General features: G+C 33.3%; 2 protein-coding genes and 1 non-coding gene across 3 annotated transcripts; 1 reads left to right on the top strand and 2 right to left on the bottom strand.

Moving 5' to 3' along the window:
* Window positions 1-2,841: 2,841 nt before the first annotated feature.
* TRNAS-GCU (transfer RNA serine (anticodon GCU)) lies at window positions 2,842-2,923 on the top strand. The gene has a single exon. It is a non-coding gene; the product is annotated as a tRNA-Ser (tRNA).
* A 2,739-nt stretch (window positions 2,924-5,662) lies between these two features.
* On the bottom strand, window positions 5,663-7,033 carry LOC107941774 (cyanidin 3-O-galactoside 2''-O-xylosyltransferase FGGT1). Its single transcript, XM_041111016.1, has one exon. It carries the CDS (start codon window positions 7,031-7,033, stop codon window positions 5,663-5,665), a length of 1,371 nt encoding a protein of 456 aa, XP_040966950.1.
* Window positions 7,034-13,668: 6,635 nt separating this feature from the next.
* On the bottom strand, window positions 13,669-16,016 carry LOC107941775 (pectate lyase). Its single transcript, XM_016875387.2, has 4 exons — window positions 15,664-16,016; window positions 14,531-15,233; window positions 14,205-14,447; window positions 13,669-14,068 (listed from the first exon to the last, which is right to left on the bottom strand). The coding sequence occupies exons 1-4, from the start codon at window positions 15,843-15,845 to the stop codon at window positions 13,841-13,843; spliced, it is 1,356 nt and encodes a 451-aa protein (XP_016730876.1). The 5' UTR covers window positions 15,846-16,016; the 3' UTR covers window positions 13,669-13,840.
* Between the last annotated feature and the right edge of the window lie 9,113 nt (window positions 16,017-25,129).

Here is a 25,129-nt window from a genome sequence, read left to right as displayed (position 1 = left end):
GTGCTTTGTGGTTAGTTTTGTACCTACGACCTTCGCGGACCTGCGGAATTAAATGTGGTTTTAAATTGTAGTGTAAGTAAATAATAAAAATCCAAATAAAATAAAAATAAGATAGAATAATGGAATTCGGAAATTAAAATGATTTTAACCAAAAACTCTAGCCTAGCCATGACTTCGGTTTCGATTTTGAATTGATCACAAACTATGAATTCACTTGATGATAAATCGTTTATAGAAGTCAAGGAACAACCTCAAATCTCCAATTCTTTCTTTGTGGTAAATTAACTAGGGAAATAGCCTAACAATTTACTCTTACCAAAACAACCTCAAAATCAACTCCTGTGATGTAATTATTCAATAGCCTTATGAACGAGAAGAATTTGACTCAATTCAACTATCTCAACTGTGCAGACTGTTTAAACTAGATTGCTAACTCGCTTGACGTCATCCAACTATACACTCAATTGAACTACGCAAATTTGTTCTTTAGTAAATAAGATAACAATTGTGTTAAATTATTTTATCAATAGTATATTGCTCCAAGCATCGAACAAGGAGCCCTCTCGAAATGATGCTCAAAATGATACTAATGATTCACTTGATTGTTTCTATTTTACGTTTATTAATATATGAGATTCCTTTAAAAAAAGTTTATTTTTCTTGTTAAGAGTAATTGTATTGTCAGATATTTTTTTAGACTAACATATTACATATAATGATTTGATTTTAAGTCATACTACTTATTTAGAGAATTTTTTCTCAAGTATTATTGATAATTTTATAATAATTAATATTTTTAAAAATTTTAAAATTATATAATTGATGTTGACTAAACTAACTAATAAATTGACTAAGGCAAGTACACTTATAAATTAATAGTATAGATATGGTGAGCACATATATCATTCCCTCGAGGACTACAATTACTAGTAATTATCACCCTTCTATTATTTAACCTAATAATTTAAAGGATTGGTTAAAAATAAAATTAACTATTTAAATTAACTAATGAATGTACCAAAGACTAAAACACAAAAACATTCAAGTATCAACCAAGTGACAAAACAATACCTAGGTAAGAATCCACCTAATTTCATCTATAATTCTCAATCTAATTTATGCACTTTCTTTTCTTAGCTCTTTGATCTGTAGAAATTCCTAATTTATGCTAATACCTCTTTTGAGCATAAGAGCAACTAACTCTAGGCTGATTAATTGAAATTTTTTTCTAATTAAAACCCCTATTATTGCATTAATTCATTCTATGTATCCTCCTATTAGATTTGACTCTAATCTGGTAGATTTATGTCCTCCTATTTCTAGTATTACATTCAACTCCCTTCAATTGTGCAAGATCTAATCACAAGAAGGGTCTATTTAACCTCAGACTTATGCACATCAAACATGGATTGACACTCTAAAATTATCAACCTAAGAATAAGTAAGCATTCATAATTAAAAACTAAGAAACTAAGATTTTATTACATAAAACTAGAAATCAAACAATAGAATCCTTCCTAGGGTTCATCTCTCCTAAGTATTAAGAGAATTAGTTCATTATTGCGAGAATAAACACAAAAAATATAATATAACCACTAAAATAAAATAAATCCATGATAACCCCCTTGGAAATCAACTTGGACTCTTGAATCTTGATGAAGAATTACTTGGAAATCGACTTCAATGGTATTTTTTTTTGGTAATTTTTGTGCTATCTCTTGGTGATTGCATTCTTTTCTCTTGTATTTCCTTATTTATACCTTCTCAAAGTGCCAAAAAACTTAAAAATCGTGACTTCCATCTGTTAGCGCACATGGTTCCCGAAATTGACATGCCCTGGATACATGGCCGTGTGAAAGTTTGATGCATGTGTACAGCTTCCAAAATGCTCCAATGTTCTAATTTCCACTCATTTTTTACTCCTATTACTCCCAAGTCCCCTATTAAGCATCAAAATATGAATATAAAAGGATTAGAAGTATATCATTCACAATTAATGTGACATAATCATCCAAAAATGCACTAAGAATAAAGCTAAAATATGTTATGTTTTAAATTATCAGTAATTGTCTAATTACAATTTATATTATCAAACATGACAAAGAGAATTATGATGTAATTAAACTTTGGCAGCTAAACATGTCTAGGGAGTTAAAATATATATCTTGTAATTACAATAGGTGTTATTACACTTTCATCAAATTACTATGTGGTGTCCAAATGCAATCCCAAGAATTGGAGTGATGTTGACTGCTCTAATTACACTTAATTTAATGTTACCTAGTGGTTACCGAAAGTATCATGAGTAATGTAATTACAAATAATTACATTCAAATTTAATTATTAGGTGGTTTTCAAAAGACATCTTAAATAATTTATAATAATTCAAGGGCCACATAATATATTCTCTCTTTTTCCAATTTTAATTATTAATATTATTGTATTAAAACTAAGGTTTTCAAAGCTAGCTCGGTGCTCGAACCGGTTAGACCAACAGTCTATTTAGTTTGGCCAATTTGATTAAATAAATCATCAAAAATCATAAAATAAAATAAAAAATGGTTCAACCTACTTTTTGCCCAATTCAACCCGTCCATGTCGATTCGCAAGTAAACTAATCCAATACCTTTTTCAGAAATGAAAAACCAACCAATTTTCAATCCAACCAATCCAATCCAACTCAAACAACTATTATTAAAACTAAAACACTTTACTCAATCTTTATCAGTTGGCTGAATATTAAGTGATTATCTGTTCTTCCCACACGTAGCTTGAGCTATTTATTTTCGACGTGGCATCTCAAATTATTTCCTAGTTAACATTCATTAGAGAGATGTGAAGGTCGCTTTGGCCGAGTGGTTAAGGCGTGTGCCTGCTAAGTACATGGGTTTTTCCCGCGAGAGTTCGAATCTCTCAGGCGACGTTAAATTTTTGTCAACCCCAGATGAGATGCCCACCACCGGCGACGTCAGGGGCGGATGTTGGTGTTGATGGAGCCTTCTTCGACAGTTGCGAGGTTTTCTCCTTATGTTGGCAAACCGGGAGTTTTGTGGTGGTTTAGCGACGGCTTTGGCCTCATCTTGGTGGTGTCAAGCCGACAACCATATCACTGACTTCTTGTTTCTTCAGTCGCTCGGCGCTTGCGGTAGGCGACTTCGAATTTACTCGGTTTTGGGCAAATATTAATGCTATTACCATTTTGCTTTATATTTGTTGTGAAGCTAAAGGAAGCGGTCGGTGGTTTTTTCTTTGTGTTGGAGGATGGTGTTCGGCCTATTGATGGCCTCAACCTGGACTTCAACGGCATCACTAGGCAAGCAAGGACTCGAGTGTTTTCCATCGTGTCAGTTTATCGTTTTAAAATCTAAAAAATAGAGGGAAGAATTAAATAAAAGAATAAAAAATAACTTTTAAAATTTTAAAAAGTATAAGAATTTATGCCATATTTTAATTTTTTATTAAAATAATTTAATTTAACACAATTCACAAAAACTGACCAAACCAATAAATGATCAAAATAACCAACAAAATCGAACTTATAATTAAAAAAAATCGCCCAAACCGAAATTGGCTAAACCTGTTGAGTCGGTTTTATTAGTTTAAACCAAAAATTGCTCTCCTCTACTTACTTTCCATTGTTTTTCTAATTGCCATGGGTAAACTGCCAATGTTACAGTTGAAGGTCTCCTCTCACATCGGAAAAAAAAAACTAAAATTCAAGTAGTTAGTAGGGATTAGACATGTTTGTAAGTCGAGTTGCCCAAACATCCATTTGAAATTTAGTAAGGTTTCGCTAAAAATATTAAACACGCTTAAAATATAAATTGTGCTCGAGTTTAAACATTCAAAATGTGGCTTAACTCATTTTTTTTAAGTTTTAATGTTTTACATTATTTATTTTTATATATTATATTATTTATAATACATAAAAGTTAAATCTACAGTAAATCATGTATAATATTATTATAATATAACATTAAGAAAATTTAAGACGACTATATATAAAATTTTAATAAATAAAAATATAAAATTTTAATAAATAAAAATATAAAATTATTAGATATTAAATTAGATATATATATTTATAATTTTAAAAAATTAAATATGGGCAGACCTAAAATAGACATGTATTATTTATTTACAGATATAGGTAGAATTGAGCAAAATTTTAAACCTATATTTTAGGTCGGGCTTAAGCAAGAATAAAAAGTGTTAATATTATGCATAAGCCCAACCTTATCCGAACCCGACTTATAAACACATTTATTTCCATTTAATTTTCTAATTGAAACTTTGTATACTATGTCAATGTTGATTGATCTTTCCACGTCAGTGTCGCGACACGACTGGCAATTTACTAGCTTGGGCATGTCTTCAGGGCTATGTTGTGACACCAAAGGCAGTATGCTCATTTGATAATTCTTTTGTTATGTTGCGACATCCTCTAGATAGTGTTGCAACATTTCAGGCAGTCTATTGCCTCCATGCCTTTAGATAGTGTCTTACACACTCACTGAACATGTTAGTTTACCTTTAGGCCTCTCTTGGCCCACACAATCATATAAATAGTCAAAATTGTTCATTTTATTATCTGTGAGTTAAAAATGAAAGCTAAATAAGGACATAACTAAATTGCTTTCCTACAAGCTCATTATGTACGGGGAATTGATTAATATGCTACAATGAATTATGATAGATTACTATACAAATGTGTTTACGCTGAGAATTGTTATCTTGTATGTTATGCTTACTATTACACACTGATTTTCTTGTGATTGGACGCATACTGAGCTTCTTAAGCTAACTAGCTCCCCCATTATTTCCATCTTTACAAACAACCCACCAGGTTAGGATGCGGACTTGACATATAGAGGGCTTGATGCAGTTTGATCTTTTTATTAAAAAGTATTTTAGATTTATTATTTGAAATTTTTGCTATTTTGGAACCGTAATGCTTTACTTGAATTGTGGCATGGGACTTAAGTTTAGGGTTCATATAACATGCATGACATTTAATTTGAATTTAGGATATTGAAACATGAAATTAGAATTAATTATGTATAAAATAATTCTGATTTTACTTAATTAAAACAAAGTTGAATATCACTTTTTCGCTGTTAGTTATTCAATTAAAATTTGAGGAATAAATAAACAGGAAATTAACAAAGTTTTTAAAAGTAGTGATCGGTACAAGGAAAATGTTTTATTTAATCGATTTTTGTAACTCATGAGTTTTTATGAAAATAGACTAAGTTTTCTTTTAAAATAAACAAATATACTAAAATGACTGTTTTATAAAACGCATTAGTTTACTGAGTCGTTTTGATGGCTAATCTTTCAAATTCAAGTCTAATATCTAAACCGGGTTAAAGAGGTTACAAATATAATCTAATGCCAACAAAATACCAATTCATCATTTACCAAATTAACCACCACGACTAATCGGGCCAAGATATGGAAAATTAAGTTGAGTGGATGACTGAAATAATTTCACAAATTTTCACTTCTGTGATAATAAATATTATTTTATAATCAATTATTATATTTTGGTGTTAGTTAGTGATATTAATTAAAAGATTTTAGAAATCAAATTATATTAATAGTAATTTTTTAAAAAAAAAGATAATATTACAATTTAGAAACAAATTTACATTAGAAATCATCACACCAATGCGTGTAGTTGCTTAACAAAATCATCCATGTAAGAGTTTTCAAGTCCTGGTTTTAAAAGGAACTCCTTCCATTTAGCATGGTTGGTCCTTACCTCGTTCCCCAACTCATTATCATGATCCATTACAGTTTTTACTGCTTTGCAAACATCATATTTTGTAAATACTCCATCTTCATCACCTTTCTCAACCTCTACTCCGATTTTTAGGTCTCTGGCCATCAATCTTGCATTAATTATTTGATCTCCAACATGGGGTAGCAGCACCAATTGACAATCACTCACCATGGCCTCTGCTAAAGAGCCTGAGCCGCAATGAGTGACAAAATACCCTACAGAGCGATGCCTTAAGATTAGTTGTTGTGGTACCCAACCTCCATGAAGTATCCCTCTTCCTTTTAATCTTTCTTGGAATCCTTCTGGTAAGGCTGACTCGATTGTTTTAGCTCCCATTGGTGGTTTTAGGGCAACTAGAAATGGCAAACCTGTTAACTCAAGGCCTAAAACCAATTCTTGAAATTGATCCTTTTTCAAAACACACTCACTTCCGAATGCACAAAAAATCATAGTCTTAGGTTGAAACTTGCTTAATAACTTTTCCCATTGTTTTTCTAGTGCTATTTTAGGTGGATTTGGTACTACTGGACCTGCGAAAATTACTGGCTTTCCAAATTGGCTCCCAATATATTCACCATAAGGCCCTTCAATTTCCCTACATGTCTTGAAACCAATAATATAACAATCACTTAAAGACATCAATTGACGTTCTACAAATGAAAGACCGCTTCCATAATCCATAGTTGTTACAGCGGCTAATGCTTGAGCTTCATGTGTGCGTAACTTAATACTTGAAGAAGGGAAACCTTCTGGAGGCTCTAAAAAATCAGACCCTATCATACCTTTCTCAAGAGTCTTTCTTGCTGGACTAAGAAGATAGCCAATAGTGCCAGAGCTAATGATACAATAAACCACGGACTTGATACCTAGCTTACGAGTTAAGGCTGGCAACCAACAAGTGAAATCATAGAAAACAAAATTGGGTTTGAGTTCACGAAGGTAAGCTTCAATATCAGGTTTCGTGAGGTCCATAGCGGTCATAATAAGAGGATGCAAAGGGAAAGGGACATCATTTGTTGTTTCGGCACCAAGAGGTAAACCTTTAACATGAGGAACAGTGATTGGAATAAAGGTTATGAGATGTGGATGGAGATTGAAAGCCTCAACCTTATGTTGTGTTTTGGGTGGTAAAAAAAAGGAAATTTTATGGCCTCTCTCTGCTAGTTTGTTGGCCATATGAACATATGGAGTGATATGACCAAGGGCAAACCATGGGTACATTGCGATGTGAAAGCTTCTATCTGCCATAATTCGTAAGTTTTGCAAACAAAACTATCACAAACTTAGATCTTAACCTAACAAATTCGCTTTAGGTGAACCAGAATGACTAAAATCTCTTTGAAATTATCAACTCTGGTAATTCGAAAGCAAAGTAAGCTCGAATGCCTTAATGCAATCCATGAAATTGCTTATATAATACCAAGGTCGGAAACTCTTGTATGCTTGTAACTATAGTTGATTGGGTTTCTTACAAAAAGCAGTAGTTAATTTTGTTTGAAGAGAAAACTAAAAACCAAATTACGCCGGAAATTTTAAAGTGCACCAAAATATTTGTTAAAGAAAATATGTTTACAGTGAAAACTAAAACAAAATTAATTACTATAATTTAATATTAAAACCTATTTAGTTGTGAAATGCTATTAGCACATAAATTGGTGTAATATTTTTTGTTTAAAATGTAAATTTCTTGTAAGATATATCTCTAATTATTTTAATAAAATAATAACAAGTAAGAGAAAAGATAGAAGAAGATATTGTAGAAAATTTTGCTATTTATGTTTTTTATATATGTACATGAAGGGACATTAATCATTTCCTTCCCAACCAAAATATAACCTAATTATTACATCCAAAACCAAAAAAGTTAATAACTTAATTTTTTTTGTTAAACAAGGAACATTTGGATAAACATTTCCTTCCTCCCAACTTTGAACAACATTCAAACAATAAGATTTGGTGTGCCCATAGTATATTTTACCATTTATTCCGTAATCTAATTTTATGTCTTTCATGCGAATATTTTTGCATGGAACTGACTTACTACAAGAAAATTCTACCGCAATTTTACTATTTGTTGTCCCTCTTAGATCATTATACAAGATATTGCTAACCTCCACATCTGTACTCTGTAAAATTAAAAAACAAAATAGAAAAATATCATTACAATATATATGTTAAATTTCGTGAAAACAATGATTACATTAATTAAAATAAAACTTACATAAATCTTGCAATGTTGATGAGGAGGACAATTGTTTTGATCAATAATAATAGGTCTAATTACTTTGTTAAACGATATACATTCAAATCTTATATGTCTTGCATATCCATGTCCTCCCATATTAATTACCTGCCATGTCTTTATTCTAACTCCATTCTCTGTAGTATAAAAGGTAGCTCTCCTTACAGTAACATATTCAACTGTCTCCCTTCTTCTATTTTTACCAAGACTTCCAATACTTCATATAAAAGTGAAAAATAAAAACTAAATAAGTAAAAAGTTTGAGTAATAAATAAAAAGATGTCAAAAAATAAAATAAAATCAAAATACCTAATTCTATAAGGGTGAAAAACAAAAACAAACAAATAAATGATTTTTTTATAAAAAAATTACTTAATTCCATGACCTGGACCACAAAAAATCCCTTTAATGTTAATATATTTTGACCCATCTCCAATCACTATACAATCATCACCTGAAAAAGGAAGAAGAAAAGGTCAAACCCGATACTTGTTATATGAAACTCAATATATTATGTTATGAAAATAAATACTTATTTTTTTTATATACTAGTCTAATGATTGAGGAGGCTATGGTAACATTGGTGGAATGTTGAATACGAATGCCATCAGCGTTAGGGCTATCTTTTGGAGCTTTGATATTGAGTTTAGAGGCATGAACGGATGAAGATCTTTCAATTGAAATATGCCATTTTCGACTATCTACGGAGTCTAAAATGGCAAAACTCTAAACAAAACAAACAATAAAGATAAATAAAATTGAGACTAAATGCTTGTTAAGAAAAAAATCTCATAATTTGTATACCGCTGCTTTTTGAGATGAACAAAGCTGTCAACATAGAAAAATTGACAAATATAATCAGAAAAAGAAAAAGTTTAAAAAAACTACGTCTTTGTGTTGCAAATATTATGAATACATTAAAAAGCTGCAAAATATCTAAAATTATAGTATTTGTGTGATAGACTTGCCACTTTATTTTGTATGCAACTCATTTGCCACCATTTTTGTCTTGGCCATGGAGGCTTCCGGTCCTTTGAATGATGAGTCCATCAAAATGTTGAAAGGTTATCCAATTGTTACAATTTGTATCATTGCATTTCCATGAAGATGGATCACTTGGGGCAATGAGTATGCCATCAATATGAACGGCCCAAAAATTTTGTCAATAATATCATTAAAAAAAAAAAGATGAAAATAATTATTATTATTACTAACTGAAAAGTAATATTTTTTGATTGACATAGACAACATTCCATGCATTCTTGAAGGCCTAAAATAGTTACATAAATAAACAATCAAATATCATAAACTTCTCAACTATAGCACTTAAGAAGAAAATAAATCTCTATATCATCAGTTTGTCCATCTCCAATAGCTCCTGCAAAGTCGACATCATAAACAAAGGGTTCCAAAGATTGAACCAATAAAACCCATTGAAAGAGAAACAAAAAAACATAATTTCTAAACCCATATTAATCATTGTGAATATTTAATTCTGAATAATAAAACATAGCAATGATGTGATATATATAGGAGAAAAATATAGGTTTACTTTTATTATCATTGGAAAGATAATTATTTTTACATTATCCTTTAGTTTTTTAAATTTAAACATTAAAATTTTTAAATCTATTTATCTATTTTTTAAAAATATTTATTTAAATCCAAATTGAAATTTTGTTTTTAAAGTAATTTAATTAATTTGGTTCTCAATTTTAAAATTATTGATTTTGAAAATTAGTTTAGAATTGACCATTTTAGTTTTTAGAATATTATATTTATATAAATAAACCTTAATTATATATGTACCATTTATGGTATAATATTATATACAATATACAATATTTTTAATATAATAACCTATATAATTATATATGTATATAAAATAAAATTTAATTTAACAATTATTATTATTTTTTTTATGGGAAAGATAACTGAAACAGTGGTATGACTGATTAATATTTTCTCTGGCATTGGGTTGACATGGTGTGCGCTCTTAGGTCTTAATAAAGCTGCTCGGAATTAAAGAAAAGGAGAAGAATTTGATAAAAGTTTTTGTACATAACATTCTGGTGACCATGCATTGGAATGGTCTATGGGTGTTGTTTAGGTACCATGGAGAGGTCATTAATGCATTCATTCTTGTGAAAAAAAGTAAGAGTGGAAGAAGATTTTGTTTTGTGAGATATGATAAAATGATGGACGGGAGAAAGGTTATAAATAGGTTAAATAGTTTTGTGATTTTATGGAATAGGTTATCGGAAGTTTAACGACTAATTGGGAAGTATGGAAAAAGATAGAAGAAAGGGCTTCAGGGGTTGAATCGACATCAAACCTTAATATAGGAAGAAACATGCCGTAAGATTTGTTTGATATTTGATATTCAATATAGGATTCCCACCATTATGGAGAAGAAGAAGAGAGATTGGGCGCTAAGGAGACAAAAAGGAAAAGGAATTTTGGATACAGAGCATGCTGACGTTAATGCTTCTCTTTCGGATTTAGATATCAATAATAGGAAAAGATTGATTCTCAGGGATGCAAGGAATGCGTGGGAAGTTGGAAAAAAGTTGGGTTTTAGCGTTAGAGGTAAATGAAATAATGAGTTTAGAAGGTTTGTAGTACCATGTGCCAGAGGGACGGGTAGGTACCGGTCTGTCCCAAGCAAGTTAGTTTTTGAGTGGTTTATGGTTTTCTTTCAATGTTTCTATGTTATTTTTTATGTGGTGTGTAAGAAAATAGACCGTCGACAATGGCTAAGAATAGAAAAGAAAATAAGAAGACAATTTTACGTGCAAACCCTTTCGGGAAAAAAACCACTAGTAGAGGAAAAGATAATTTACTATGTCGAACTCAAATCATACAAGAGGATAGACGACTATGTCTATTTATTGGTTTGTAAAACCATATTCTAATCAAAGTCCAATGAAAGTAATACAGTAAGGTTAAAACATTTTATTCTAATCAATATCAAATAGAGAACGTAAGCTTCTATACGGATGCCACTTGTAAATCACCCTATCTTGCCACTTATATTTTATTTTCACAAGAATTTGAGTCACATAATTCTAACATGGTGGAAAGTATGAGAATTTTGTCTTGGAACATAAGGGGATTTACTACTGTGTTAGTAGAGTTATTTGTATAGCTATAGTGCATATGTGTTTTATTCATGAATTAATCAAAGTTAGAATTGGTTATCATCGAGGTTTTTAGGAATGTATGGAGTGATGATTATTTTGATTTTGATTTTCGATAGCTAAAGGGGGTCTGGAGGTGTAACTATAATACGGGACCGATTTTTATTGGTAGTACAATGGCTGCTTCATGTCAAGGTTTTTAATCAATAAGGAATTAATAAATTAGTTTCTAATCAAATTTCGGTATTGTTAGTAAATGAATCAGTAGATTGGGGATTGCGTCAGTTCTAATTCTTTAACGCGTGGCTTTCCCAAAAGGAGTGTTCGAGTCTTATAAATAAAGTAAGGGGAGAGATGGGATTGTAAATCCTACTATTTTTGGGTAAGATATTGAGGAGTTTGAAGTTGGCTCTTAAAGATTGGAATGAAAATCTGGTGGTAATGTGGATTAAAAAAACCTTTTGAATTGATAGAGAAAAAAAAGAAGCGAAGTTGGATGATAGCAGAAATCATAAAGATCTGAATGGCTCAGAAATGGAAGAGCTTGTTCGGTTGAATATGGTGCTGTGAACCGGTGTGGCGTTAAAATACACACAGGTCCTAATTAAAAGAAGAAAAATCCAACTCTGCCTTTTTTTCATAAAGCAATTAATTTGTTTGAGGGTCATTGAGAGACGAAAAAAGAGTGGCTTGTGCTCTGTTATCTAGACTGATTGAGGCTGCAGGACCGAAAATGGAAAAACAAAATAAATTGTAATATAAAAAAATTAAAATGTCAAAACAATTAGTAATCTTCTAAAATATCAGTAAAGAAACTCAACTGCAATTTTCAGATAGGGGAAGGGGGGAATTTCAAAACTTTTTTTTTCTCACTTCAAATACAAAACTGATGTGTAGGGGTTGGGAACCAAACCAACCCCTTTTTTAATAAAAATAATATAATAATAAAAGACTTTTTTTTAAAGCCGAGAGGAAAAAAAAAACACTGATATTTTAATTTTTGGGCCTATGATCGACGGGTCACATCTATCTTGACGGCCTGCCATAGATGTGACCCGTCCGTCACTGGCCCGCAAGTTAAAATACCAATATTTTTTTTTTCTTTTTAGTTAAAAAAATTATTAAAAATAATAAGGTGACGCCTAAGACATCAACAGCACCAATAAAAAAATTCGTTTTTATGCATATATTGTTAAAAAAAAACTCGTATTTTTTGTTTTAAATAAGGATGCCACGATTGGGCAAACAACACCCAAAAAATTATTTTTGAAAGAGGAAAGCGATGTCGCCAATTAGTCCGGCGGCACTAATTATTTACTATTGTCTTTGCCTAGTTCTGTGAATATTAATCCCCTTATCCTATTCTAATTTTTTAAGGATGATTTTAATCGTCTCTAAAGACATTAAATTTTCGTTAATTATATTCTATCATTGAAATATTGGTTTTTTTATGTAATACAAATAATATAATTAATAAATTACTTTACATTGTATTATCTTAATAAAAAAAATTCTATAACATAAACTTTAAAAGGTAAATTGCAGGGTTCACCCTATCGTTTGTAGGTCTGATGAGGAAGCATGGGATGTCACAATGATGCAGCAACGATGTCTTGATGAGGAAGCATGTGACATTGCAACGACATGACATATTCCTCAAGCAATGCAACCACGTTTTTATAGCTAAACATGACTTTTTTTTCCACTCAAATTCTGATTACTCTTGAGAAGTTTTAGTCAAATTACTGCTCTATTTGTAGCCTATAAATTGAGTCATTATAATTCTAACAGGGGTGATCATAACACAACATTAGAGAGAAAACCAAGAAAGAGTTTTAGAGAGTTTAAAGGGAAATTTGTGTTTTAGTCATAGAGTTTGTATTTAGGGTTAGGATTTGTTTTGAATTTGTCCATCTTGTACTCTTCGTTTGTTTTATCATTAGTGAAGTCTCTTTTACTTATAGTTTTTTATCCTCTTGATTGAAGGAGTTTTTCCACATAAATTATGTGTACCCAATTTTCTCTATTCCTTCTCTCTCGTTGTTTATACATGCCTATCCCCAACAACAAACTATTTGAAAGCCCTTCTTTTATTCAAGATTAATGTAGATTGATGTCAATTTCCTCTAAATAAAAGAGTATGGTTCAAATTAAATAAATATATATGACCGGGGATTAAATTTATTATTATTTCTTATATATTAAACACCAAAAAAAATCTTTTAAGGCAAAATTTTAATGAATGCACTATTTTAATCCACCTAAGATACAAATGATTGAAATGTCAATTTTTTCTGTACGTGGACCAAAGTGCAATTCGAGGCATAATACAAAGGTTATTATGGTAAATATGTATATAGTATTTTGCTTTAATTTAGATGACATAGCATTTTAAAATATTTTGCATTGGATGATGTTTGATTTTTAATTTTTATTAAAAAAACGCAATAATACAATCATTCTTATTATGTGTTAAATTTGAAATTCACCATTGTAGAAACTTTTACATCTAATGTATTAATTTTATTAAATTTAAGAAAATTTAATACATTGGTTACATCTATATATCAAGTTAGCCAATACCATAATCACATTTCCAAAGGATATTTAAATTTTTTTATGCGTCAAAGGAAAACAAATTGTTGTGAACTTCAGTAGAATCGAGAGTTATTTCTAGCACTTAACTCCTTCCTTACATTTAAGAGTCCCAGAAAATTTAGTGAGTCTTCCAACAAATATTGCAGGCTTAGGTTTAATTATATCTTTCTTTTTGAATTTCAAACGAGGAGGTGAGGGTGGCCCAGATGTTACAAAAAATGCTCCATTCATGAACCGGTCTCCTTCTGATCTCCATACCCAATGCCTCCATTCTGACTCTGATGCATAGTTCCTATTGGTTATCTATAGAAATCCATTAAACAAAGACAATTTAGTGGTATAACCATAGGTACATTTTCAGACATTTTCAGTCACATTGTGGATACTACGATTACAAAATTAGTAAATGTTATTGATTAATTTGTTATATTTCATTTACCTCTTTAGTTAGGGGGTCATCTGGAGCAATGAACCTATTGCCTTGGCTAATAATGGTGGGATGTGTGCTACCACCAATGGCATACAATTTCCAATGAGTGTAGTCATTGTTGACGACATGAAAGTATCCCCATCTGCATCTAGGCATTCTTTGTATCAATTCCTTACCAAAATGGTTGAATGCAAGTGTGACTTGCATAAATTGATCTCTAGAATAGGTATCACTTGCACCTAATAAGATCACCTGAAAGAAAAATCCAAGAATGTTTAGTTGAAAACTAGGTTACAAAATGTGTACCATGTTGAGTATTTTAAGGTAAAACTTACATGATCATGATGGGTGAAATGGCAATTTGAGATGGTGATGGCAGTGGAACCTTGTATTGCATCGATGAGCCCATCTTGACACTCAGACATGGAAATATGATCAAGCCAAATCTTTGATGATCCAAATATGGAAATCCCATCTCCATCGCCAACTGTGCGAAAACCATAATGATCTTCAGAGTCCCTAATTAGGCCACCACTACTTCTAACAACGCGATGAATGTGAATGTTATGAATTATGACATTGTGCACAAATTGAAGTGTAATGCCACATCCATATGCTATATGAACATTTGCTCCACGACCATCAATTGTCTTATGGCTTTGAACCATTAGCTCTTGTGATAATTTAATGTTCATATCATGGGCAAAAATTATCCATAATGGCCTCTTTTGAATCACCGCGTGACGTAAAGTTCCTGGTTTAGGGTTTACGACATCATCATCAGAATTATCAGTGACCAAATAGTATTCTCCCTTTTTCCCTCCACGAGTTTTGTAGCCAAAACCAAGGACACACTTTGCTAGTCTTTTGCGATTCTTGGCCCAGTTCTTCCTGCATCTCCAACACCTATCAATTGGATTGATCGCCATGCATGGTCCAGTGTACTTCTTATGTTTACCCCTCAAGTCTCTTCTCGTGCTGTTAGTAATAACATTCTTAAATTCTAAGGGTTGGTTGGACATAGGTTTTTCAAGAACCCTGCAACAAATTATCAACAAATTATCTAATAAAATATATAATGTCTGCATTTAACATACAAATTAAGAAAATTTCAGGAGATGGTAACTTGTTTAGGGAACTAACATTGGAACCATTGGCTTTCATCCATCTAAATAATGATATTCTTATCATTAAGCTAAAGGCCTATGATTATTACAACTCAATAAGAGTTAATGGTCCAAAATACAAATATGACAGATTGCTAGCTGTTTCACATAGACAGTAATGGAAACAAGAGTAACTAAGAGTTTAGCTTAGTTAGTCCTTGTAGATATTTTTAATTTGTTACATTCAACGGGTCTATATTTCAAATTTCAGTTCATGTAATTTATTTTCTTATGTTTAATGTATGACCCTTTTTGTATAAAAAAATAAGAAAAGAGAGATAAAATAGAAAGTTATAATTTACTTGTTAACATGATAGTTCAGGTGACTGGTGACATTTTCTGGGCTCGGTTCATAAGCTGCTAGAGCAATCTTCCAAGCTTCTTCTTCACGTTGCTTCCAAAAATCATCAAATTCAACAATATTTGCCCATAACTTTGGAATTAGGGTGAATAAAGAAAAAAGGAAAACAACCCTTAGCTTCATTATTGTTCTCCTTTTATATGTTTCTCCTTTTTAGGATATTTTCTTGATTTAATTATTTAGGTAATATGGTAAGCCCTAGGTTTTAAAACTTAATAATATATAAAAAAGTGCTAAAACCTAAATATCTAGTACTCTAAATTGCCGACTTTAGTCGGCTAAGGCCTTGATTTTGATAAGCCGTGAGTTTACCCTTAAATAAACCATCCATGTAACTGTATGGTTCTTAAATTAAGGTGCATTGAATGGCAAGCATTGTCATTACCAAGTTAGCAACCAAAATTTTCTCTACAAATCCAAAACTTGTTTAACCCGCATTTTTATGCATGGAAATCTTAGGTTGGCTTACTCAATTTATCTTCTTAATTGCATTAATGTCGCCAATTGGCAAAACCATTAAGAATTTAACCATTTTGAGCACTAAAATCTAACTGTCATTTTGAACAAAAAAATTCAACAATCCATTGACAAATTACACAACTGTCAACAAAAAGTATTTCATTATTCCACATCATACTACTGTTTGTATCTTCTTTGCATAAGCTTCAAAATCCCAAAAGAAAACACTAAATCTATTAAGAAACAATAGGGCATGATCAAAGTTCCTATGCATGATTATATTTCATTGGTTACTCGAATTTAGTAATCAATGTATGATATGAACTTGTATTTGTCATGAAAATGTACTATTCTTTTAAGACTTCCATTTCTTGTAGAGCCTTTGAAGGATCATATCATCATAATATGTGTGAAAATGTGAAAGATGCATATATTGAATATTGGGTACTTCAAGAAAGGTAAAGAGCCAAAGCAATATAGCTAAATATTGTTGACAATTTTGACAAAAAGTTAGAGCTATAGTTCATATGTTTATGAACTTGTATTAATGAACTATATTTTTATTTTTTGTTTAGTACACCAAAACCACACACCAATATTAAGGGAATTAATTGTTGTAAAATGGAAAATTTACCTTTTGGTAATCATCAAATACACTAGCACCTCCTTGATTATTGTGAGTATTAAACTTTCTCTATTCTTTATTCTTCTAATCAAATAAATTATAAAGAGTATTAATTGTATCAATATCTAAACATAGATGTACAAGCCCAATTTTGGGCCCAAAACCCCTAAACCCACTAAGCCAATAACCCCAAAACCTATTAAACCCAGACCCAAACCCAAGCTCACTAAAACCCACTACACCCAAAACAAATAACCTACCCAAATCACCCCAAAGACCCAAACCTACCCATGCCCACACACACAACAAAAGAAAAAAGCTAAGGAAACCCTAGCCGTTCAGCACCTGCTCCCCATCCCATCTACCACCGACGTCTGCAAGCATTACCACTGTGCCACCACTCCACTTACACCTGCAAAAGGAAGAGAAAAGATAGATAATATAAAATAAAGCATGTAACAAGGCTATAAAAGCCATCAAAACACAATGTAGAAGGGACTTTTTTTTCATCAATAAAAAGAATAGATTTAAACACAAGAAAGAGATAAAGATACAGGCATAAAATCGTAGCAAAAAAAAAAAAAACAAAGAAGAGTTCAAAGGCTTCAATAAAAGGTTTATTATCTTCGTTTTTGTTATTTCATTTTATTTTTTTTAGAACCTATTTCTCTTTTACTAAATACATATATATACATATTTAAAAAAAAAATTTACCTTTCGGAGTTCCGGCCACCGTGTGCGGTGGCCGACGACGGTGGCCGGCGATGGGCGACGGCGGTGGACGGAGCTGGACCCATGGCCGGAATGAAGGCTGAAGAAGAGGGGGAGAGAGAGCTTCTTGAAGTTTTTTTTAAAAACAAGGGATGAAATGATTTTTTTTCCAAAAATTTGACTTATATAGGCCCCTAAAACGACGTCGTTTTGGGGCTGGCCTCAAATGCCCAAAACGACGTCGTTTTGCTCTTGGACCGACCCGACCTGACCTGTCCAACTTTAGATCCGCGTGTTTTTTAAGCGGAGGGGTTATTTGCGCTTTTGGCCCCTCTGCTTTTTCATCATTTTTCAATTAAATTTGTTATGCTTTTAAATTCGCCCCTTTAATTTTATTTCGTTTACATTTTGGTCCCGATTAAAGTGCAGCGTTTTGGGGAAAAGAAAATTTTCTTTTTTAGTCACCCATATTATTCGCGCGCTCCAAATGGGTCCTTCCCCTTATTTTTATTTTTTTGATTCGGCCCCGAACTTTTACTGTAGGTTTAATTTAGTCCTCTTTCTTATTTTTTGATATTTTAATTAAATTAATGAATTAAATATATTATTATTATTATTATTATTATTATTGCTGTTATCTTTATTACTATTACTATTGTTATTACTACTTCCATTATTTTTATTTCTAAATATTATTTTTATGTATATATTATTATTTATATCATCGTTATTATTACTATTATTAAATATCTTTATTATTACTATTATTTTTGTTCCTTTTATTATTGTTTATCATCATTATATTATTATTATTACTCCTATTATTATTATCATTACTTCTTTTTTTGTACTACCATTATTGTTCACACATATACGTTATTGTTTATTATTATTACTATATTTTTGTATTCTTTCTATTATGTATTACCCATATATTATAACTACTATTGTCATTATTTTACAATTGTATTTTAATGAACTATTAATATTACTCTTATTTTCATTATTATTATTACTACCATTATTCTTTATTGCCATGGTTCTTATTTTTATTTTTATAGCTATTATTTTTTTTATTTTTATTAACTGATATCACTATTGTTATATTTAGTAGTATTCTTACTTTTATTATGACTACTACTATTATTATTATGGTTTCTCTTTTATACACTTACGTTTTTTTTTATATAATACTTTGATTTTATTATGTATTCGTTTACACTTTCATGTAATTTCGAACTTTGAAAATTTTTTATTTTGTATCATTATTTTGTTTCATATAATACTTATTTATATTTATACCACTATTATTATTTTATCATTTTTTAAGTTTGTTTATTTTCTCATATGTTTATTTGCTTATCCTCGATTTAAAATCAAATTTACACTACAATTTGTTTTGTTATTTCATTTATCATCATATTTATTTCATTTTATTTCGTTTTGTTCTCATTATCATTATTTCATTATATTTATTCGTTTATTCATACATGTATCTATATATCTGCAAGTTTATGTTACTCGTCATTATTATTGTGTTTATATCATCACCTTTGTTATTATTATTATGCATGTTAATGCTGCGATTTGTTTCTCATTTCACCATATGATTATGATTACGTTGGTCTTTTACTCGACGCATATAATTGTGTTTTCTAAAACAAAACAAGTTTCGTATTTAGACAATTTGAGAAAATTGTGCCCTAACTTACTGGGTTTCGATTTTTTCTCATTTAATTTAAATAACGGAATACTCTTTTAAATCGCTATACGAGTGTTTTTTAAAAATAATACTTATTTTCTGAAGTATGAGGTGTTGTGCCCTAACTTACTGGGTATGACACTTTGTCACCTCGAAGTAAGAATTTGTTTTAAAATAAAGGCAATATTTGGTATTAGGAAATTTGAGAAAACGTGCCCTAACTTACTGTGTTTCGACTTTTCTTGTTTATCCTAAATAACCGAACAACTTTTAAAAATTTTTAGAATATATGAATTTTAAATAAAGGCAAGCTCATTCTCGAAGTTTGAGATATAGTGTCCTAACTTACTGGGCGTGACATTTTATTACTTCGAGATGAGAAAGTCTTTAACATTTGTTTTAATTTATTTGGTCATTTTCAAATTAGCGTTTTTACGAAGAAGGATGGTATTTCAGTGTCTTTCAAGCTTTCAATTTTTGACACTAAGACATTAATTAATCAACTAGGTACCAATTTTTGGCGTTACGAGGGTGCTAATCCTTCCTCGTGCGTAATCGACTCCCGAACTTGTTTTCTTGATTTACGTGGACCAAAATCGTTGTTTAAATAAATCAAACCATTTATTAAAAACAACCGCTTTTACAAGGTGATCCAATCACACCTAAAAAGATTGGTGGCGACTCCCAATTTTCGTTTCCATTTTCAAAAGCAAAGTCGATCCCCGTTTTTTTCAAAAAAATGGTTACGACAGCTTGGCGACTCCACTGGGGACAAAATAAGAGAGTCAAGCCACAAGTTGATTAACTTTTGTCTTTTTGTCGAGAATTGAAATTTTGATTTTGATATACGATCCTTTCATTGCATTTCACTTGTTTTCCTTGCGGTTTTCATCATTTTATTCCTATTTTCTTTAATCGCTTCGAGTTTTTATGCATATATCCTCGCACATTGCATTGCATGACTGCTGTGGTCACACCCCTTTAAGTGGGAGTGAGAAACTACTCCTTCGTGAGGTTTTCACCTCCGTGCAGGATAGTGGATCGCTTTCGGGATACATCCTTACCTATGTCTTCGTGAGATTTTCATCTCCGTACAGCCATAGGGAAATGTATTCCCCTGAACTGAACTCGGTCTGTATGAGCCTATAATGGGTGAAGATCAAGGAATCTGCTGGTTCAGGTACCCTTACTCTAGAACCAAGCCCCATGTAGCGAGCCTTAAGGACCCACCTTAGGTAGAGCCACTCCGAAACCCTAGTGGTTACCTAAGCAGGTGCTATATTTATTATTCTTTGTTTGCTTTAAACTGTGTATAAATTACTGACTTGCTTTGTTTTACTTTTATTGTATTTGCATGGCATTTTCATCATAAAAGGTGTTGATTCGCATTTGGTTCCTAAATAGATAGCTTATCATGGAAAAGGGGTTTTTTTTGATAAAGTAGAAGACAACGCGGCTGTTCGGATATGGGCTGAGACAACACAACAAGAGAAAGGTGACAGTCTTACCAGGGGGTACGTGTCAGAGTTATGGAACTTTACTCGGATCAGCGTAACACAGAATAATCTCCAAGAGATGAAAGAAATTTGGGGACAGTGGGATGACGAGGTCAAACAGCTATTCTATTGTCATTACGGTGATTTACCTTATCTGCTCGATGTCAAGGTAGATGAACACCTGTTTTGAGCCCTTGCCCAATATTGGAATTCTGCTTACAATTGCTTCACTTTCGGGAAAGTGGATTTGGTACCTACTATAGAAGAATACACGACCTTGCTCCATTGCCCAAAGATTCAGATAGACAGAATTTATGCCAGACCTGCTAACATCCCAACATTTTCAAAAAAGCTGATGAACATCACAGGGATGGGCGAACAGTGGGTGACAACTCGGATCAAACAAAAAGGAGATGGTAAATGCATTCCTTGGAGGAACCTGAGGGAGCTAATCTTAGCGCACCCCGATGTGAAGAAAAGGGTAGATGTCTTCGCCTTGAGCATTTATGGACTGGTCATCTTCCCCAAAGCTTTGGGGCATGTAGACGAGGCTGTTGCCGACCTTTTTGATAGGCTTGGTAAAGAAACCACACCTCTACCCGTAATCTTGGCTGAAACTTTCAGATCATTGAATGCTTGTAGAAGAGCGGGTGAAGGGAGATTTATTGGATGCGCACAGCTCTTGCTATCTTGGTTCCACAGCCATTTTTGGAAAGTGGAAAAGGTCTCGTATCGTATCTTCTCTGAAATTTACTCTCTGCTGAAAGAGTTAGTGGCTACACCGAGGCGAGATGATGTTATAAAAGAAAACTGGATGACTGTTCTCCAAAATTTGCAAGAAGATGTTGAATGGAGAGCCCCGTGGATGGTTCTTGATGAAATATTATACTGTTGCGGAGACTTCGATTAGGTTCCCTTGTTAGGAGTATGGGGAGTTGTCAGGTATGCTCCTCTGCTTGCATTACGACAGTACAGATCCAGACAATTTACACCACCAACATACGGGTTAGCCCAGTGCGAGTTCGTGTTCACAGGGAATAATTACAAAAAGAAAGTTCGCGAGATATCAAATGCCTGGAACCAGACTCGTAGAATGAAAAAAATTTACTGCCAATCCCATGACTACTCCTGAGTACGACCGATGGTGGAATCAGAGACTTAACGACAACATCCCTACATCAGATCAAGGGAATCCCCAGTCGATAGAAGAGCACTTGAAAGTAATCCCCTCTGAGCTAGAAATCATCAGGCAAGATTTTGAGAGAAAGAGTTTGGAGCTAGAAAAAAGGATCAAGCAGTTGGAAGAAGAAAATATGCAGTTAGGGTTAGATGTAGATGTCCAGAAACTAGAAGCTGAAAAACTCAGAAAAGGGAAAAACAAGGCTGAAGAGGACGTGGATAGTTTGAAAACAGACTATAAGAAGTTGCGCAGATCAATGAGAACTGCTGGGTTAGGAAAAACATCCGAACAGTGGCGACATGAAGTTAAAGAAGAACAAAGCAAAGCCAACCAGTGGGAAGAAAAATTTCGCGATGCTCAAGCTCGAGAAGATGCTTTGAAAAGAAGTTTGGTAGAAAGCCAGAATGAGAAAGAAGGGTTAAAGACCCGGGTATCAGAGTTAGAGAGGTCATTGTATCAATATCGCTCTCTTAACTCTACAATCGAGTTGAAAGCTAGTCAGAACAGAATCGAAGAATTAAAAGAGAATATAGAAGAACTCAAAACAGTGCTGCAAAATCGTGAACTTTAGATAGAACTTCTCGAGGTAAATAACGAGCGATGGAAGGAGCAACTTCATCAATCTCAAGACCAAGTCAGGAGCAGGAACTATGTCATGGGCGAAGCTTTGACTCAAGTGCGAGAAGTGGCTGACCACTTGCAAACATTAGCAGTACAAGCCGATGTGCTGGGTTTAAAATACGAGTCAGAATCGGACCGAGGTCGAAAGCTAGCTTGGCTTCTTAGGCAGGTCAAGGCCTTAAGTATCAGGGCCAAGCCTTATATGTAATCTATTTTATGTAAAGAAACTTATTTTCTAGAAAAGTTACTCTAATGAAATTGAATTGGGATCAACGAATTTTTTGCATTCATTACATTCATGCATCGGCATTGCATCACACGCACTAAAACTCACAAAAAACCCTAAAAATCATGGTAGTTACCCTGAAACATCGTTACGGTACAAGAGGAAAAACAAGAGCAATGGATCAAAGGTTAGAGAGATTGGAACAAATGCAAAAAGCGATGCAGGATCAATTACAAACACGTATGCAAGAACAACTTGCCAAAATCCAGCAAGATATGAGGGACCATATGTTGGAGTCCCAGAAAAGCATATGGACCAATTAACTCGTCTATTGGCTGGCGGATTAGAAAAAGGGAAAAGCCCTTTGATCAATGTGGGAGAAGATAATGAAGATCCTACCTACCCTCCGGGTTTTGCTCCAGCGGACGTTCAGACACAACCTGACATGTACCCAAGAAGGTCATCGGTCAGAATTAGGCCCCAACCATTTCAGGCCAGTGTTTCAACACCGATGAATTATCAGGCCGGCTCGGGCTCTAATTCGGGGGACAACTTAACCAACCCTATGGTCCTCAATCTTGATGAAGTAACAGAAGAAGAAAAGACAAGGGTAGAACTCCCGAGAGAGCTTGAAGAAAGGTGTAGATGGTTGGAAGAAAAATTTAAAGAAATGGAAAGCACCGACTATCGTGGTAGAATCGATGCTAAGGAATTAAGTTTGGTTCCGGACCTGGTACTCCCTCCCAAGTTCAAAACTCTGGAATTTGAGAAATACAACGGGACTAGCTGTCTCGGAGCTCACATCACTATGTTCTACAGATGAATGGCAGGCCATGTCAACAATGACCAACTATTAATTCACTACTTCTAAGAAAGTCTGGTTGGGGCCGCTTCTAGATGGTACAACCAACTGAGTCGCACCCATATCAGTTTATGGAAAGATTTAACACAAGCCTTCATGAAGCAATACGATCATGTGGCGGACATAGCCCTGATAGAATCACTTTACAGAATATGGAGAAAAAGCATAATGAGAGCTTTAGGTAGTACGCCCAGCGATGGAGAGAAGTGGCTACACAGGTCCAACCCCCTCTGTTGGAAAAGGAAACCACTATGCTTTTCATCAATACCCTGAAAGCACCTTTTATTAACCACATGCTGAGTAACGCAACCAAGAGTTTTTTAGACATAGTAATGTCCGGAGAAATGATAGAAAATGCCATAAGATGTGGGAAAATAGAGGCTGGGGAAAACGCTAAGAGGTCAGTGCCGAGAAAGAAAGAGCACGAGGTGAATAATGTGAGCTCATATTCGAAATCGATCACCGTAAGCCAACCAAGGCCGACAACTACTGGACAGCAGGACCCACCCAGACTAGAGCCCAACACAAAACAAAATAGGGAGAAACTTCAATTTACGCCCATTCCAATGACGTACAAGTAGTTAGACCAGAGTTTATTTGATACACATGTCGTGTCTCCCTTCTATCTGAAGCCAATGCAACCTCCATACCCCAAATGGTATGACGCAAATGCCCAATGCGAATACCATGCGGGAGCCACAGGACATTCGATAGAAAATTGCACCACTTTCAAGAAATTGGTTGAAAGACTCATCAACATGGGGATTGTGAAATTTGATGATGCATCCAATACAGAGAACCCATTACCTAACCATGGGGATAAGGGAATAAAGGCGATAATCGAGAGTTCGGGGAAAGAAATTAAGATGAGTATTGCAGAAGTGAATACCCCGTTGGAGGAAGTTTGGAAGAAAATGGTGGAAAGAGGGTTGATAGCACAGAATTCAGGGGTCAGACCTCGAGAAGCGGAGAATTATTGCGAGTTCCATGATCAAGAGGATCACGAGATTCAGAAATGCAGCGAATTCAGGGATTTGTTACAAGGATTGATGGATAATAAGGAGCTGGAATTCTTCAAATATGTCGGGAGCCCGGAAGAAACAGATGTGTGTGCCTCCGAAGAAGGATCGATGAAGGGTGTTTACAAAGCCAACCACCCAGTGGTTATCATATCACGTCCGAGAATGAATGAAGCCGGGGCACAAGTTGCGCCAAAGGTCGTGATCCATAAGCCTATTGCTTTCCCTTACAGGGATAGCAAAAGGGTACCGTGGAACTATAGCTGCAATGTGACATTCCCGGGAGAGGAGACCCCGATTAATGCATCAGAGGAAGTTCAAGACGAGGGTTTTTATACGCGCAGCAGAAGACGTTATACCCCAAGTACAAAAGTTGAACAGGTTAAAGAAAAATCATTAGCAATTGAGCAAAAGAAAGAGAAGCCGGTGGGGCCTGAACCAACTGTTAATGAATCAGTGACTGACAAAGAAGCCAATGAATTCTTAAAATTTCTAAAGTACAACGA

The sequence above is a fragment of the Gossypium hirsutum genome, chromosome A04, assembly GCF_007990345.1.
Source record: "Gossypium hirsutum isolate 1008001.06 chromosome A04, Gossypium_hirsutum_v2.1, whole genome shotgun sequence".
NCBI classification, from domain to species: Eukaryota; Viridiplantae; Streptophyta; class Magnoliopsida; order Malvales; family Malvaceae; genus Gossypium; species Gossypium hirsutum.
The sequence above is the reverse complement of the archived record's forward strand: the minus strand, read 5'-3'. Positions and strand labels throughout refer to the sequence as shown.

Coding starts and splice junctions, on each gene's coding strand:
- LOC107941775 (XM_016875387.2), bottom strand. CDS start 15,845: ATGAAGCTAAGGGTTGTTTTCCTTTTTTCTTTATTCACCCTAATTCCA. Junction 15,234..15,663: donor CTGAACTATCATGTTAACAA/GTAAATTATAAC, acceptor AATTTGTTGCAG/GGTTCTTGAAAAACCTATGT. Junction 14,448..14,530: donor ATTTCACCCATCATGATCAT/GTAAGTTTTACC, acceptor TTTTTCTTTCAG/GTGATCTTATTAGGTGCAAG.
- LOC107941774 (XM_041111016.1), bottom strand. CDS start 7,033: ATGGCAGATAGAAGCTTTCACATCGCAATGTACCCATGGTTTGCCCTT.